The 16807-nt window shown below is 33.1% G+C and overlaps 1 protein-coding gene across 1 annotated transcript in view; it reads right to left on the reverse strand.

The window, feature by feature from the left end:
* HMGN5 (high mobility group nucleosome binding domain 5) overlaps positions 1-16807 on the reverse strand; it is a 189788-nt gene that overhangs the window by 17910 nt on the left and 155071 nt on the right. Inside the window, exon 7 of the mRNA XM_032592064.1 lies at positions 4604-4823. Coding sequence (XP_032447955.1) covers positions 4604-4823 — 220 coding nt within the window. The remainder of the gene's footprint in view (positions 1-4603; positions 4824-16807) is intronic.

A 16807-nucleotide genomic window follows, 5' to 3' on the forward strand; every position in this document is an offset into this window, starting at 1 on the left:
TGGGAATATACCCAGAAGTAGAATTATTGCATTATATGGTGCATATCTCTTTAATTTTTTGAAGAAACTGTATATTGTTTTCCATAGTGGTTGAACTATTTTAAATACCCAATAATAGTACATAAGGGTTCTATTTTTAACACATTCTCACTAGCACCTCTTGTGTCTTATCATTTTGATGATAGCCATTCTAAAATGTGTGAGGTGGTATTGTATTATGGGTTTGCTTTACATGTCCCTGATGACTAACAATATTGAGCATCTTTCTATATACCCATTGGCCATACTGATGCCATTTTTGGAAAAATCTTATATTTTAATTCATCAACCCACTTTTTTTTTTAACTGGATTGTGTGGTTCTTCTTGTTCTTATTAAGTTGACTGAGTTCTTTATATGTTTGGGGTATTAACCTATTACCTAAAATATAATTTACAAAAATTTTCTCCTATATGCAATAGGTTGGTGTTTCATTTTGTTAATTGTTCCTTTTGCTATGTACAAGTTTTTGAGTTTGATTTCGTCCCAGTTGTTGATTTTTTATTTTATTCTTCTGCTTTCAGCATCATGTTCAAAAACTTATTGCCAAGACAAATATAAATGAGATTCTTGCATGTTTTCTTCTACATGTTTTATGGTATCAGGTCTTAAGCCTTCATCCATTTTGAGTTAATTTTTGTGAGGAGTGTAAGATCAGGATCAAATTACATTGTACTCCATGTGTTTCTTCAGTTTTCCAAAAACCATTTGGTGAAGAGATTATCCATTTCCTGTAGGTATTCTTGGCTCTCTTGTAAAATATAGGTTGACCATATATACTAAGATATGGGTTCTCTATTCTATCCTTTAGTGGCATGCCTTTGTTGGTACCTATACTACACTATTTTATTACTATGGCTTTGTTTTTGTTTGTTTGTATGTTTGCTTTTGTTTCAAGTTTTTATTTAAATTCTAGTTAGTTGATATATAGGGAAATAATTGGTTTCAGGAATAGAATTTAGTGATTCATCACTTACATATAATACCCAGTGCTCATCACAAGTGCCCTCCTTAATACCCATCACTCATTTAGCCGATCGCACTCTCACATCCCTCCATCAACTCTCAGTTTGTTATCTAGAGTAAAGAATCTCATATGGGTTGAATCTCATATGGGTTGCTTCCCTCTCTGTTTTTTCCCCTTACCCTCTATCTCCCACTCTATATCTCCCACTCCCTTCATCCATTTTGCACAACTCCCCTACCTCCCCAGCAGCAATCAGTTTGTTTTCTGTATTTATAGGTCTAATTACGTTTTTTTGTTTGCTTATTTATCCATGTGGGTTTTTTTTAGATTCCACAGATGAGTGAAATCATATGGTATTTTTCTTTCTCACTCTGACTTATTTCACTTAGATAACACCCTCTAGGTTCATTTATGTTGTCGCAAATGGCATGATCTCACCTTTTTAATGGTTGTGTAATATTTTCTTTTATATATGTATTACATCTTCCTTGTCCATTTGTCTATCAATGGGCAGTAAAGTTGTTTACACATCTTGGCTATCGTACATAATGCTACAATAAACAAAAGAGTGCATAATTCTTTTCAAATTAGTATTTTCAGTTTCTTTCAGTAAATACCCAATAATGGAATTACTGGATCACATGATTGTTCAATATTTAATTTTTTGAGAAACCTTGAGACTGTTTTCCACAGTAGTTGTAACAATGTACATTCCCACCAACAGTGTACAAGAGTTCCTTTTTCCCCACATACTCACCAACATTTATTCCTTGTCTTTTTTAGTTGTTTTTCTTAATTCAAGTATAATTAATATATAGGGTTATATTACTTTCAGGTGTATAATATAGCGATTCAATAGTTCCATACATTTATCAGTGCTTATCAACATATGTGTACACTTAAACTTTTATCTATTTAATCCATTTCCCCACTTATTGCTCCTGTTTTTCTGTTTGTCTCATTTTGTATTTGTTTTTTCATTTGTTTTATACTTTTAAATTCCACATATGAGTGAAATTGTGTGCTGTATTTCTCTGACTGACTTATTTCACTTAGCATGACACCCTCTAAGTCCATTCATATTGTCACAAAAGGCAAGATTTTATTTCTTATGGCAGAGTAAAATTCCATAATATATACATAAATAAATATCATTTTATTTATGCATTTATCTATAAATAAACACTTGTGTTGCTTCCATATCTCCACTATTGTAAATAATGCTGCAATAAGCACAGTGGTGCGTATATCTTCTTGAATCAGTGTTTTAGTTTACTTTAGGTAAATACTCAGGAGTGGAATTATTGAATCTCATGGTAGTTCTATTTTTAATATTCTGAGGAACCTCCATCATTGTTTTTCTCTGAGGCTACCCCAGCTTGCATTCCCACCAAGAGTGCATGAAGATTCCTTATTCTCCACATTTATGCCAACACATAATTTTAGCCATTCTGAAATGTATAAAATGACATTACATTTTGCTTTAAATTTTTATTTCCTTGAAGATTAGTAATGTTGGGCATCTTTTCATTTGGCTGTTGGTTATCTGTATGCTTTCTTTGGAAATGTATCTATTCATGACCTCTGCCCATTTTTTAACTAGATTATTTTTTTTTGATGGTGAGTTATGCAAATTTCATATATATTTTGTATATTGACCCCTATTAGATATATAATTTGGAAGTATTTTCTTCCATTTACTAATAGGTTGCTTTTGTGTTTTCTTGATGCTTTCTTTGCTGTGCAAAAAATTTTTATTTTGGGGGAGTCCTAATAGTTTAATGTTTCTTTTGTTTCCCTTGCAAGAGATTTATCCAGCAAAATGTTTCTAAGACATCAAATAAATTACTGCCTATGTTTTCCTATAGGGATTTTATGTTTTCAGCTTCACATTTACACATTTAATCCATTTTGCATTGTAATTCAGTTTTATTCTTTTGCATGTAGCTGTTCAGTTTTCCCAATACCATTTGTTGAAGAGACAACTTCCCTTATTGTATATTCTTGCCTCCTTTGTCATAGATTAGTTGATCATGTAAGTGTGGGTTTATTTCTCAACTCTCTATTCCTTTCTATTGATCTATGTGGCTATTTTTTGTGCCAGTACCATACTGTTTTGATTGTTATAGCTTTGTAGTATATCTTGAAATCTGAGATTCTGATAACTTCAGCTTTGTTTTTTGTTTTGCTTGTTTTTTGTCTTTGTCAGGATTACTTTGGATTTTGGGGTACTTAGTGGTTCCATACAACTTTACACTCATTTGTTCTACTTTTGTGAAAAATGATGTTGGTGTATAGTTAGGAATAACATTAAATATTTAGTTTGCTTTGGGAAATATGAGCATTTTAACAATATTGTTTCTTCCAATCAATGAGCATGGAATATCTTTCCATTTGCTTGTATCATCATTAATTTCTTTCATAAATATTTTATAGTTTTCAGAGTACAGATCATTTGCCTTTTGTTTAAATTTATTCCTAGGTACCTTGTTTTTTGCTATAATTGTAAATTGACTTTTTTTCTTAATTTCTCTTTATTCTAATTCATTACAAGTGTATAGAAATGCTATTGATTTCTGAGTATTAGTTTTTATCCTGCAATGTTACAGAATTGATTTATTACTTTCAGTAGTTTTTTTTTTGGTGGATTATTAGGATTCTCTTTGGTATCATATCATCTGTAAATGGTGGCAGGTTATCTTCTACTTTACCAATATGGATGCCTGTTTCTTGTCTGATTCCTATGGTTAGGATTTCCATTACTATCCTGAACAAAAGTAGTGAAAGTGAACATCTTTGTTCACTTTTTCACTTGTTTACGATCTTGGAGGAAAAGCTATAAGTTTTTCACCATTGAGTATGATGTTAGCTGTTAGTTTTTCATATATGATCTTAATTATCTTGGGGTATTTTCCCTTTAAACCCACTTTGTTCAAAAATTTTATCATGAATGGATGTTGTACTTTAGCAAATGCTTTTTCTGAACCTATTGAATGATCATATGATTTTTATACTTTGTTTTGTTGATATGATGTATTACATTGTTTGGTTTGCAAATATTGAGATGCTTCCAGGGAAGATGGAAGAGTAGGAAGATCCTAAGCTCACCTCATTTCATGGATACACCTAGATAACACCCACATTGGTGTAACTAACCAAGAAAATGACCTGAAGACTTGGAGAACAGACTCTCCACAGTTAAGTGTAGAGTGGACACCACACTGAAAATGGTATAAAAGGCATACACATGATAAAGAACAAAACCAATCTGCAAAACTAACCACAAATGAAAGGGAAAGCAAAAGCATGGAGAAAGGAGAAAAATAGACAGACTCACACCAGGCACCCCAGACTTGCTCTGGGAAGACAAATCCCCATAACATTTGGCTTGAAAAACAAGAGTAGCTGAATATCATGAATATTTACAATCATTGGGGCTTTACAAACTTAAAAAATCAGAAGCATCGGCTCTGGGAGAACCAGAGGTCAATAGAAAAAGTCCCTATCCTTAAAAGGACAGCATAACAAACAACTCTTCAGAGATACAACATAGAAGCAGTTCCAAAAGTGCCTGAGATATACAAAAAGATTTATTTACTGATCTCATAATGTGTACTGGAGGGACAGGGATCCAGTGGGCACTATTTCTCTCCCTGGACTTTCGATCTAAATATCCAGACACCTTGAAGGAACCACCACAAACACTCTGATCCAGCTTGCCAAAAGCATGGTCCCTGTCCCCATGTTCTTCTCCATACCACCCCATCCAACCCACTTCACTCAGCAGGAGTTCCTCCAAAACTTCTCTTTTTCTCACCCTGCAAGCAGACCAACACATACCTTGCTAACACTGCACAACCCATCCCTGCATTCTCCAGGGAATGCACCATTTTTAACCTGCCCCACTCAACAGAAGTCCATCCAAAGTAGGGCCAGACACCTCTCATTTTTCAAGCAGCAAGAAGCCCCAACAGTGGCCACCCCCACTCCAAACTGACTATTTCCCTATGGAGATGAAAAAATAACCACACACCCCAGTAGTAGGCCAGGGCATCCATCTGATCTAACTTCTGGCCCATCCCACCAACAAACACTTCACAGTGGGAAACATGAAGAAAAAGCCCAGTAGTTCAGGATACTGCAATCTCAACAGACTGGGGGCAGATATCTGGTCTAACTGTAGGCCCCACCCTCCAACAGAAGCCTCTTAGGAGACAATGCAGGGAGACAACACTGCAGTTCGAAACTGTTGAAGTTCTGGCAAATAGGTTGAGGGCAAGCATTTTTTCTGACCCAACTCAGGCCCAAGGTAACATGAATGGCTCCTTAACAGCACAGTGACCAAACCTTGCCCACAAAAGACAAAAGGACCATTGCAGATGACTGGACTGAAGGTAAACATGACTCAATCACAACATTAGAGTGCACACAGCACACCCCTGAAGCACCTGGGTGTAGCGAACAGGGGAAAGGGCACTATGGGACCTTTTTTTAATAAGGCCACTACTTCCAAGATCAGGAGACATAGGCTAGCTTTCTTAATACATATAAACAAACACAAAAAGACAAAATAAGGAGAGAGAGGAATATGTCTATTATGAAAGGACAGGACAAAATCACACCAAAAGAAATAAATGAAACAGATAAACAATAAGTCTGATAAAGAACTCAAATTAATGCTCATATGAATACTTAATAGACTTGAGAAAAGAGTGGAGGATCCCAGTCAGATCTTCCACAAAGAGATATAAAATCTAAAAAGAAACCAATCAGAGATGAAGAAGTCAATAGCTGAAGTTAAAAATATCCTGGAGTGAATCAATATTAGATTGAAGCAGAAGAATGGATCAGTAAGCTGTAAGGAAGTAATAAAAAGAAAATGAGCTGAACAGCAAACAAAAAATAATAATAATAACTCAGCAACATCAAGTGTAATAACATTCCCACTATAGGGATTCCAGAAGAAGAAGAGAAAGAAGGAAGTAGAACATTTATTTGAAGAAATAATAGCTGGAAACTTTCCTAATATGGGAAAGGAAACAGACATTCAGATCTAGGAGGCACAGACAACCCCCAATAAAATTAAGCCAAGGAGGTCCACACCAAGACACATACTAATTAAAATGTCAAAAACGATAAAGAGAAAAATTTTTAAGTAGCAAGAGAAAGTAGTTACATACAAGTGAAACCCAATAAAGTTATTAAATGATTTTTTGGCAGAAACTTTTAGAGGCCAGAAAAGAGTGTCATAATATATCCAAAGTACTAAAAAGATAAAACCTGCAACCAAGAATACAATTCCCAGACAAATAAAAGGTAAAAGAGCGCATCACTACTAAACCAGCCTTACAAGAAATGTTAAAGGGAATTCTTTGAGTGGAAAGAAAAGGCCATAATCAGGAGTAAGAAAAATAGGACATAATATTTCACAGGTAATTACAAGCATATTAAAGGTAGTAGATTAATCACTCCTAAAAACAGTACAGAAGTTAAAACAGAAAAGCAGTAAAATTAATTATATCAATAAAAATCAGTCAAGGAATTAACAAAAAAAGGATGTAAAGTATGGCATCATATTAATGAAATGTGATGGGAGAAGTAAAATTTAAGTGATCAGTAACTTAGAAGAGAGTGCTATATGTAAAGAATGTTGTACAACTTAATGGTAACAACAAATCAAAAACCTATAATAGATATGCAGAAAATAAAGAGAAAGAAATCCAAGAATATCACTAAAGAATGCCATCAAACCACAAGGGAAGAGTCCAAGAAAAGAATGGAACAGAGAAGAATTACCAAAAAACAACCCTAAAACAAGTAACAAAATGTCAAAGAGTACATACCTATAAATAATTAATTTGAATGTAAATGAACTAAATGCTACAATCAAATGATTGAGGGTGACTGAATGTATCAAAAAAAAAATAAAACAAAACAAAACAAAACAAACAAACAAAGACATATCTACATGCAGCCTACAAGAGATTCAGTTTAGACCTAAAGACATATGCAGACTGCAAGCAAAGGGTTGAAAAACATTTACCATGAAAATGGAAGCAAAAAGAGAGCTGGGGTAGAAACACTTATAGACTTTAAACTAAAGACTGTAATAAGATACAAAAGAGGACACCACATAATCATAAAGCTAACAATCCACCAAGAAGATATAATAACTGTAAATATTTGGGGCGCCTGGGTGGCTCAGTCAGTTAAGCGTCTGACTTCGAGGTCATGATCTCACGGTTTGTGAGTTCGAGCCCCGCATCAGGCTCTGTGCTGACAGTTCAGAGCCTGGAGCCTGCTTTGGATTCTGTCTCCTCTCTCTGCCCCTTTCCACTTGTGCTATCTCTGTCTCTCAAAAATAAATACATGTAAAAAAAATTAAAAATTAAAAAAAATAACTGTAAATATTTACTCACCCAATATGGGAGCACCCAAATATATAAAGCAACTATTAACAGACATGCAGGAAGAAATTGATAGCAATACAATAATAGTAGGGGACTTTAATAACCCTCTTAAATCAATGAATATGTTATCCAGACAGATACATTAGACAGTGTGGATCTAATAGGTGCATTCAGAACATTTCATCTTAAAACAGAGGATTACAAATTCTTTACAATAGCACATGAAAATTCTCCAGAACATATCATGATTAGGCCCCAAGACAAATTTCAACAAGTTCAAAAATATTGAAATCAAATCATGCATCTTTTCTGACCAAAAATTTATGAAACTAAACATCAACCATAAGAAAAATTCTGGAAAGAACACAAATACATAGAGTTTAAATAGCTTTCTACTAACCAATGACTAGGTCAACCAAAACAATTAAAGAAGAAATAAAAAATACATGGTGATAAATGAAATGACAACACAGAAATCCAACATCTTTGCCATGCAGCAAAAAATGTTCTAAGAGGGAAGATTATAGCAACATAGGCCTACATCCAGAAGCAAGGAAAATGTCAAAGAAACAACCTAACCTTACACATAAAAAATATTTAAAAAGAAGAGAAACAAAGTCCAAAGACAAAGAAGGAAGGTAATAATAAAGAATAGAGAAGAAATAAATAAAATAGAGACAAACTCCACTATAACAGATAAATGAAACAAGAGCTCGTTCTTTGAAAATATCAATAAGATTGGTAAACCTTCAGGCCAACTCATAAGAAAAAGAGAGACAGGACCGAAATAAATAAAACCAGAAATGAAAGAGAAGAAGTAACAACCAACATGACAGAAACACAAAGTATTATAAAGAATATTATGAAAAATGATATGCTGACAAATTGGACAACTTAGAAGAAATGGATAAATCCCTAGAAAGCTCCCCTTAACTTCTCAAAACTAAATCAGAAAGAACAAAAAATATGAACAAACTAATTGCTGGGAATGAAATTGAATCAGTAATTAAAAAACTCCAAACAAACAAAAGTTCAGGACCAGATGGATTCACATTCACAGATGAATTCTACCAAACATTTAAAGTAGGGTTATTACCTATTCTTCTAAAATTATTCCAAAAATTAGAAGAGGAAGGAAAGCTTCCAAATTTATTGTAAGGCAAGCATTACTCTGATACCAAAAAAAAAGTACGGACTAATATCTTTGATGAACATAAGTGCAAAACTCAACAAAATATTAGCAAACAAATCCAACAATACAATTTAAAAAAATCATTCACCATGATAAAGTGGTATTTATTCTTGGGATGCAACAGTGGTTCAATATTCACAAATCAATCAATAAGATACATCACATCAACAAGAGAAAGGTTAAAAATCATATGATCATCTCAATCTTATATCATTTTGCTTCTTCTTTTCCAATTTAAATACCTTATTTCCTTCTTTTGCCCAGTTGCTTTAGCTAAGACTTCCAGTACAATATTAACTAGCAGTGTTGAAAGTCGTCATCCTTGTCTTCTTGATTTTAGAGGAAACACTTTCAATTTTTTTTCCATTGAGTATGTTAGCTGTGAGTTTGTTGTGTAGAGCCTTTATTATATTGTATGATCTTTTTGTACCCAATTTGTAGGGTTTTATTATGAAAGGACCTTATATTTTGACAAATGCTTTTTCAGCATTTATTCAGAAAATCATTTGATTTTTTTATTCTATTAATGTCATGTATAGTATTTATCATTTTCTGTATTTTGAAGCATCCTTGAATCCCACGGATAAATCCCACTTGGTCATGATGTATATTCCTATTAATGTGTTCTTGATTTTGGTTTGCTAATATTTTGTTGAGAATTTTTGCATCTATGTTCATCAGGGGTAATTGGTCTATAGTTTTCTTTTATTGTGCTATGCTTATCAGATATTGCTGTCAAAGTAATGCTGACGTTGTAGAATGAGTTTGGAAGTGGTACCTCCCCCTCAATATTTTGGAACATTTTGAGAAAGATTAGTGTTAATATTTCTTTAAATATTGGGAAAAATTTTCAGTGAAGTCCTCAGGTCCTGGAATTTTCTTTGTTGGTAGTTTTTGAATTATTAATTCACTCTGTTTACTCCTTATTGGTCTGTTTAGATTTTCTATTTCCTTATTCAGTTTTGGTACGTTGTGTGTTTCTAGAAATGTATCCATTTCTTCTACATTATGTCATTTGTTGGCATACAATTGTTCATCATAATCTCATGATTCTATGCATTTATGTAGTATTAGCTGCAATGTCTTCTTTTTCATTTCTACTTTTATTTATTTGAAATTTCTACCCCTTTTTTCAGTTAGGCTATCTAAGTAGATTTTTCAATTTTATCTTTCCGAAGAACCATCCCTCAATTTTGTTGATTCTTTCTATTGTTATTCTGGTCTCTGTTTCATTTATATCCACTCATCTTTCTTATTTCCTTCCTTCTGCTAAATTTGGGCTTAAATTGTTCTTCCATTTCTATGTCCATGAAATGTAACATTAGATTATTTGAGACCTTTCTAACCTCTTAATATATGAATTTATTGCTATTAAATTTCCTCTTAGAACTGCTTTTGCTGCATACCACAATATTTGATATTTTGTATTTTGTTTTCTTTTTTCAGATAACTTTTTATTTCCCTTTTGATTTTTTCTTTGACCTAATGGTTGTTTAGAAGTGTCTTGTTTAGTATCCAAGTATTTGTAGATCTTCTCCATTTTCTCCTGTTGATTTCTAGTTTTATACCATTGTAGTCAGAGAAGATATTTGACATGATTTAAGTCTTCTTTAAAAATGCTAAGGCTTGATTTGTGGCCTATCATATGATCTATCATGGAGAATGTCCCATCTGCACTTGAGAAGAATGTGTATTCTGCTGCTATTGGATGGAATTATCTGTATATGTCTATTAAATCCATTTGGCCTAAACTGTGGTTTAATTCAAATGTTTCTTTGATTTTCCCACTGGATGATCCATGCATTGTTGATTATGAGGTATTGCTTCCTCTACCATTATTGTATCGTTGTCTATTTCTCCATTAAGATCTGTTATCATCTGCTTAATATATGTTGGTACCTGGATATTGGAAGCATATGTATTTATGATTGTTATTCCTTCTTGATGTACTGACTCCTTTATTGTTATATAATTACTTTATTTATCTTTTGTTTCCCTTTTTGACCTGAAGTCTATTTTGTCTGTTATAACTATGACTACACCTGCCTACTCTCGGTTTCCATTTGGTTGTAATATCATCTTCCATCCTTTCTCTTTGAGTCTATATATACCTTTAGAGCTGAAATTATTCTTCTTTTGGCAGCATGCAGTTCAGTCTTGTTTTTAAATCTGTCTAGCCACTCTGTACTTTTTCACTAGTGAGTTAAATCCATTTGCATTTAGGGTGATTATTTATATGTAAGGATTTACTACTGCTTTATCTTTTTCCTTCTGATTATTTTGTCTCTCATTGTTTCCTTTTATTTCTCTTTCTGTTTACTTTTGTAAGTTGGTGGTTTTTCATGAAGATTTGCTTAGGCTTTTCTCTTGTTTTTTTAATGTTTTATGTCCCTGCTCTAGATTTTTACTTTGTGGTTATGATGAAGTTTACATAAAACATTTAGTAGATAAAATAGTCCTTTTTCAGCTGAAGCAAATTATCTTCATTTACCTGTAAAGGTTTCATCCTTTTATTCTTCCCTTCTCATAATTTTTATGTCATAAATTATCTTTTTATGGTGTGATGTCATTACCAAGTGGTACTAGCTATATTTTTCTTAATTCAAGTATAATTAATATACAGTGTTATATTAGTTTCAGGTGTACAATATAATGATTCAACAATTCTACAACTCAGCAATTGTACTACTAGGTATTTACTCAAAGGACACAAAAATACTAATTCAACGGGACACATGCACCCTGATATTTATAGCAGCATTATCAACAATAGCCAAATTATGGAAAGGGTCCAAATGTGTCTATCGACTGATGAATGGATAAAGATTAGCCATGATGAATACTGATGAATGGAATATTATTCAGACATAAAAAAGAAGGAAATCTTGCCATTTGCATGACATGGATGGAACTAGGGTCTTATGCTAAGCAAAATAAGCCAGTAAGAGAAAGACAAATAACATATGATTTCACTCATATGTGGAATTTAAAAAGCAAAACAGATGAACATAGCGGGGAAAAAAGAGAAGGAAACCATAAAAGAGACTCTTAGCTATAGAGAGGAAATTAGGGGCTGCTGGAGGGGAGGTGGGTGGGAACATAGGTTAAATGAATGATGAGTAAAGAGCGGTACTTGTTGTGATGAGCACTGGGTATTGTGTGTGAGTGATGAATTGCTAAATCCTACACCTGAAACTAAGATTACACTGTATGTTAACTAACTGGAATTTAAATAAAAACTTGGAAGAAAGGTAAAAAGAAACAATTATACACATTATTCAGTTCCCATCACAGTTAGTGTACTCTTAATCCCCTTCACCTATTTCACCCATTCCCCCACCCACTTCACCTCTGGCAACCATCAGTTTGTTCTCTGTATGTAAGTCTGTTTTTTGTTTGTCTTTTTTTCTTCACTTTTTTTTTGTTTCTTAAATTGCACATCTAAGAGAATTAATAAAGTATTTGTCTTTCTTTGACTGACCTATTTTAGTTAGTGTTATACCCTCCAGATCTATTTATGTTGTTGCAAATGGCAAGATTTCATTATTTTAAAGCTGAGTAATATTTCATTGTGTCTGTGTGTATGTATATGTATGTATATATATATTACACACAACATATTCCATATCCATTCATCCATGAATGGACAGTTTGGTTTCTTCAATATCTTCACTACTGTAAATAATACTATAATAAACTGTACATATACTTTTCAAAATTAGTGTTTTCATTTTCTTTGGGTAAATGACCTTGTGGTGGAATTACTGAATCACATGGTAATTCTACTTAAAAAAAAAAAAAAAACTCCATACTGTTTTCCACAGTGGCTGCACAAGCTTGCATTCTCACCACCAGTGCAGGAGGGTTCCTTTTTCTCCGTGACCTTGCCAACATGTATTATTTTTTGTGATTTTGCTTTTAGTCATTCTGATGTATGATATGATAACTCATTGTGGTTTGGATTTGCATTTCTCTGATAATAAATGATATTGAGCATCTTTTCATGTGTCTTTTGGCCATCTGTATGTCTTCTTTGGGAAAATGTCTATTTAAGTCCTCTCTCCAATGGTTCATCAAATTATTTAGGTTTTTTTGGTGTTGAGTTATATAAATTCTTTGTATATTTGCATATTAACCCCTTATGTATATAATATGTGGATATTTTCTCCTATTTAATAGGTTGCCCTTTTGTTTTGATGATGGCTTCCTATGGTGTACAAAAGCCTTTTATTTTGGTGTAGTCCCAATAATTTAATTTTGCTTTTGTTTCCCTTGCCAGAGAAGATATGTAGAAAGATGTTTCTGATACCAATGTCAAAGAAATTGCTCCCCATGTTTTTTTCTAGGAATTTTATGTTTTTATGTTTCACATTTACATCTTTAATTTATTTTGAGTTTATTTTTGTTTATGTTATAACAAAGTGGTCTATTTAATTTTTTTTGTATGTAGGTATTCATTTTTCCAATACCATTTGTTTTAAAAAAAAGTCTTTTAACCATTGTATATTCTTACTTCCTTTGTTTTAGGTTAATTGACCATAACAGTGTAGTTTATTTCTAGACTTTCAGTTCTGGTCCATTGCTCTATTGTCTATTATTGTTCCAGTGCCATATTGTTTTCATACTACAGCTTTGTAGTATATCTTGAAATGTGGGAGGAGAAATAACAAATGACACTACACAAATACAAAGGATTATAAAAGAATATTATGAAAAATTATATGTCAAAAAATTGGACAACTTAAAAGAAATGGATAAATTCCTAGAAACATATAACCTTCCAAAACTGAATTAGGAAAAGATAGACTATTTAAACAGACCAATTACTAGTAATAGAATAGAATTAGTAATAAAAAAATCTCAACAAACAAAAGTCCAGGACTACATGGATTCACAGGTGAATTCTATCAAGCATTTAGAGTTAATACCTATTCTTCTCAAAGTATTCCAAAAAATAAAGATGAAAAAGAGGTTACAAATTTTTCTATGAGGCCAGAATTATACTGATACAAAAACAAGTAAAGACACTGAAGAAAAAAAGAGTACAGACCAATATCTCTGATGAACATAGATGCAAAAATCCTTAACAAATTATTAGCAAACTAAATCCAACAATACATATAAAAACACCTTTCACCATTATCAAGTGAGATTTATTTCGGGGATGTAAACGTCATTCAATATTCACAAATCAATGTGATATACCACATTAACAAGAGAAAGAATAAAAATCATATGATCATCTCAATATGTGCAGAGAAATCATTTTACAAAGCACATCCATTCATGATAAAAATTCAACAAAGTAGGGTTAGAGGGAAGATACCTCAACACAATAAAGACCATATATAAAAAACCCACAGCTAATATCATACTTAATGGTGAAAAACTGAGAACTTTTCCTCTAAGATCAGGAATAAGACAAGAGTGCGCATTATCACCACTTTTATTCAAGAAGTCTTAGCCTCATCAACCAAATGAGGGAAAAAAAGTCATCCAAAGTCTTGGTAAGGAAGAATTAAAACATTCACTATTTTCAAATAACATTATAATATATGTATATATTATTATGTGTATATTATTACACACACACATATATATATATATATATATATATATATATATATATATAAAACTCTAATGACTCCACCAAAAATCTACTAGGACTGATCAATGACTTGAATAAAGTTGCAGGATATATAATTAATATACATAAGTCTTGTATTTCTATACACTAGTAATGAAGTATAGGAAAGAGAAATTAAGAAAACAATTCCATTTACAGTAACTACAGTTATTTTTAATGTTTATTTTTGAGAGAGAGAGAAGGAAGGGGCAGAGAAAGGGAGACAGAGGATTTGAAGTGAAGTGGGCTCTGCACTGACAAAAGAAACCCCAATTCAGGGCTCAAACTCATGAACCATGAGATCATGATCTGAAGTCAGATGCTTAACTGACTGAGCCACCCAGGTTCATTTTTTTAATGTTCTTTTAATAATTATCCTATAATTAAGAGTTTTATATATTATTCTAAAACTTACAGATTTCTATTTATTACTTTAATCAGAGTTCTGTGTACTTTTGTTTTTTTGTTTCAGCTTGAAAAGCTCCTTTCAGTATTTTTTGTAAAGCAGTCCCTAAGCTTTTGTTTTCTTTAAAAAGCCTTTATTTCTGTTTCATATCTGAAGGAAAACTGCTAGATATTGTTGGCTGGAAGATTTTATCTTTCATTATTTTGAATATGTCATTCCACTTTTTCCTGGCCTATAAGGTTTATGCTCAAAAATCTGTTCATATCTTAATGGAGGTTTCTTTGTAGGTTACTATCTCCTCCATTCCATATCCCAGGTGCCTCTAAAACTCTTTATTACTGACTTTTGATGGTATTAATATAATGTATTTTGGAGAAGGTCTTTTCATATTAAGACAATAAGGTGCTCTAGCTTAGTGGATTTGTATATCCAGTTCCTTACCCTGGTTTGAGAAGTACTTAGCTATTATTTCTTTAAATAAATTCTCTGCCCTGAAGAATGAACCTGGACCACTTTCTTACACCATACACAAAAATAAACTCAAAATGGATGAAAGACCTCAATGTAAGACAAGAAGGCATCAAAATTCTCGAGGACAAAGCAGGCAAAAACCTCTTTGATCTTGGCCGCGGCAACTTCTTACTGAACAAATCTCTGGAAGCAAGGGAAACAAATGCAAAAATGAACTACTGGGACCTCATTAAAATAAAAAGCTTCTGCACAGCGAAGGAAACAATCAGCAAAACTAAAAGGCAACTGATGGAATGGGAGAAGATATTTGCAAATGACATATCAGATAAAGGGTTATTACCCAAAATCTATAAAGAACTTACCAAACTCAACACCCAAAAACAATTAATCCAGTGAAGAAATGGGCAAAAGACATGAATAGACACTTCTCCAAAGAAGACATCCAGATGGGCAACTGACACATGAAAAAATGCTCAACATCACTCATCATCAGGGAAATACAAATCAAAACCAAAATGAGATACCACCTTACACCTGTCAGAATGGCTAACATTAACAGCTCAGGCAACAACAGATATTGGCGAGGATGCGGAGAAAGAGGGTCTCTTTTGCATTGTTGGTGGGAATGCAAGCTGGTGCAGCCACTCTGGAAAACAGTATGGTGGTTCCTCAAAAAATCAAAATTAGAACTACCCTATGACCCAGAAATTGCAGTACTAGGCATTTATCCACAGGATACAGGTGTGCTGTTTCGAAGGGACACATGCACCCAAATGTTGAAAGCAGCAGTATCAACAATAGCCAAAGTATGGAAAGAGCCCAAATGTCCATCGATGGATGAATGGATAAAGAAGATGTGGTATATATATACAATGGAGTATTACTCGGCAATCAAAAAGAATGAAATCTTGCCATTTGCAACTACGTGGATGGAACTGGAAGGTATTATGCTACATGAAATTAGTCAGTCAGAGAAAGACAAAAATCATATGACTTAACTCATATGAGGATTTTAAGAGACAAAACGGATGAACATAAGGGAAGGGAAAGAAAAATAATATAAAAACAAGGAGGGCGGAAAAAACAGAAGAGACTTATAAATATGGAGAAAACACTGAGGATTATGGGAGGGGTTGTGGGCGGGGGGATGGGCTGAATGGGGAAAGGACACTAAGGAATCTACTCCTGAAATCATTGTTGCACTATATGCTAATTTGAATGTATATTTAAAAAAACCAATAAAACAAGTTAGAAATAAATAAATAAATAAATAAATTCTCTGCCCTTTTCTTCCTTTTGTCTCATGCAATTTCCATTATTCTTAAGTTGACTTTTCTAATGTAGTCTGATAGCTCCTAGGGTTTCTTCACTTTTTAAAAAAAATTTTAATATTTATTTTTTATTTTTGAGACAGAGAGAGAGCATGAATGGGGGAAAGGCAGAGAGAGGGAGACAGAATCTGAAGCAGGCTCCAGGCTTTGAGCTGTTAGCACAGAGCCCGACATGGGGCTTGAACTCAGGGACTGTGAGATCATGACCTGAGCCAAAGTCGGATGCTTAACTGACTGAGCCACCCCGGCGCCCCTGGTTTCTTCACTTTTTTAAAACCTTAGTTCTCTTTCCAATTCCACCATTTGTAAACTCCTGCCTTCAAGCTCACTAATTCTCTCTTCCATCTGACCTGTTGTATTTACGAT

The sequence above is a fragment of the Lynx canadensis genome, chromosome X (assembly GCF_007474595.2).
Source record: "Lynx canadensis isolate LIC74 chromosome X, mLynCan4.pri.v2, whole genome shotgun sequence".
NCBI lineage: Eukaryota > Metazoa > Chordata > Mammalia > Carnivora > Felidae > Lynx > Lynx canadensis.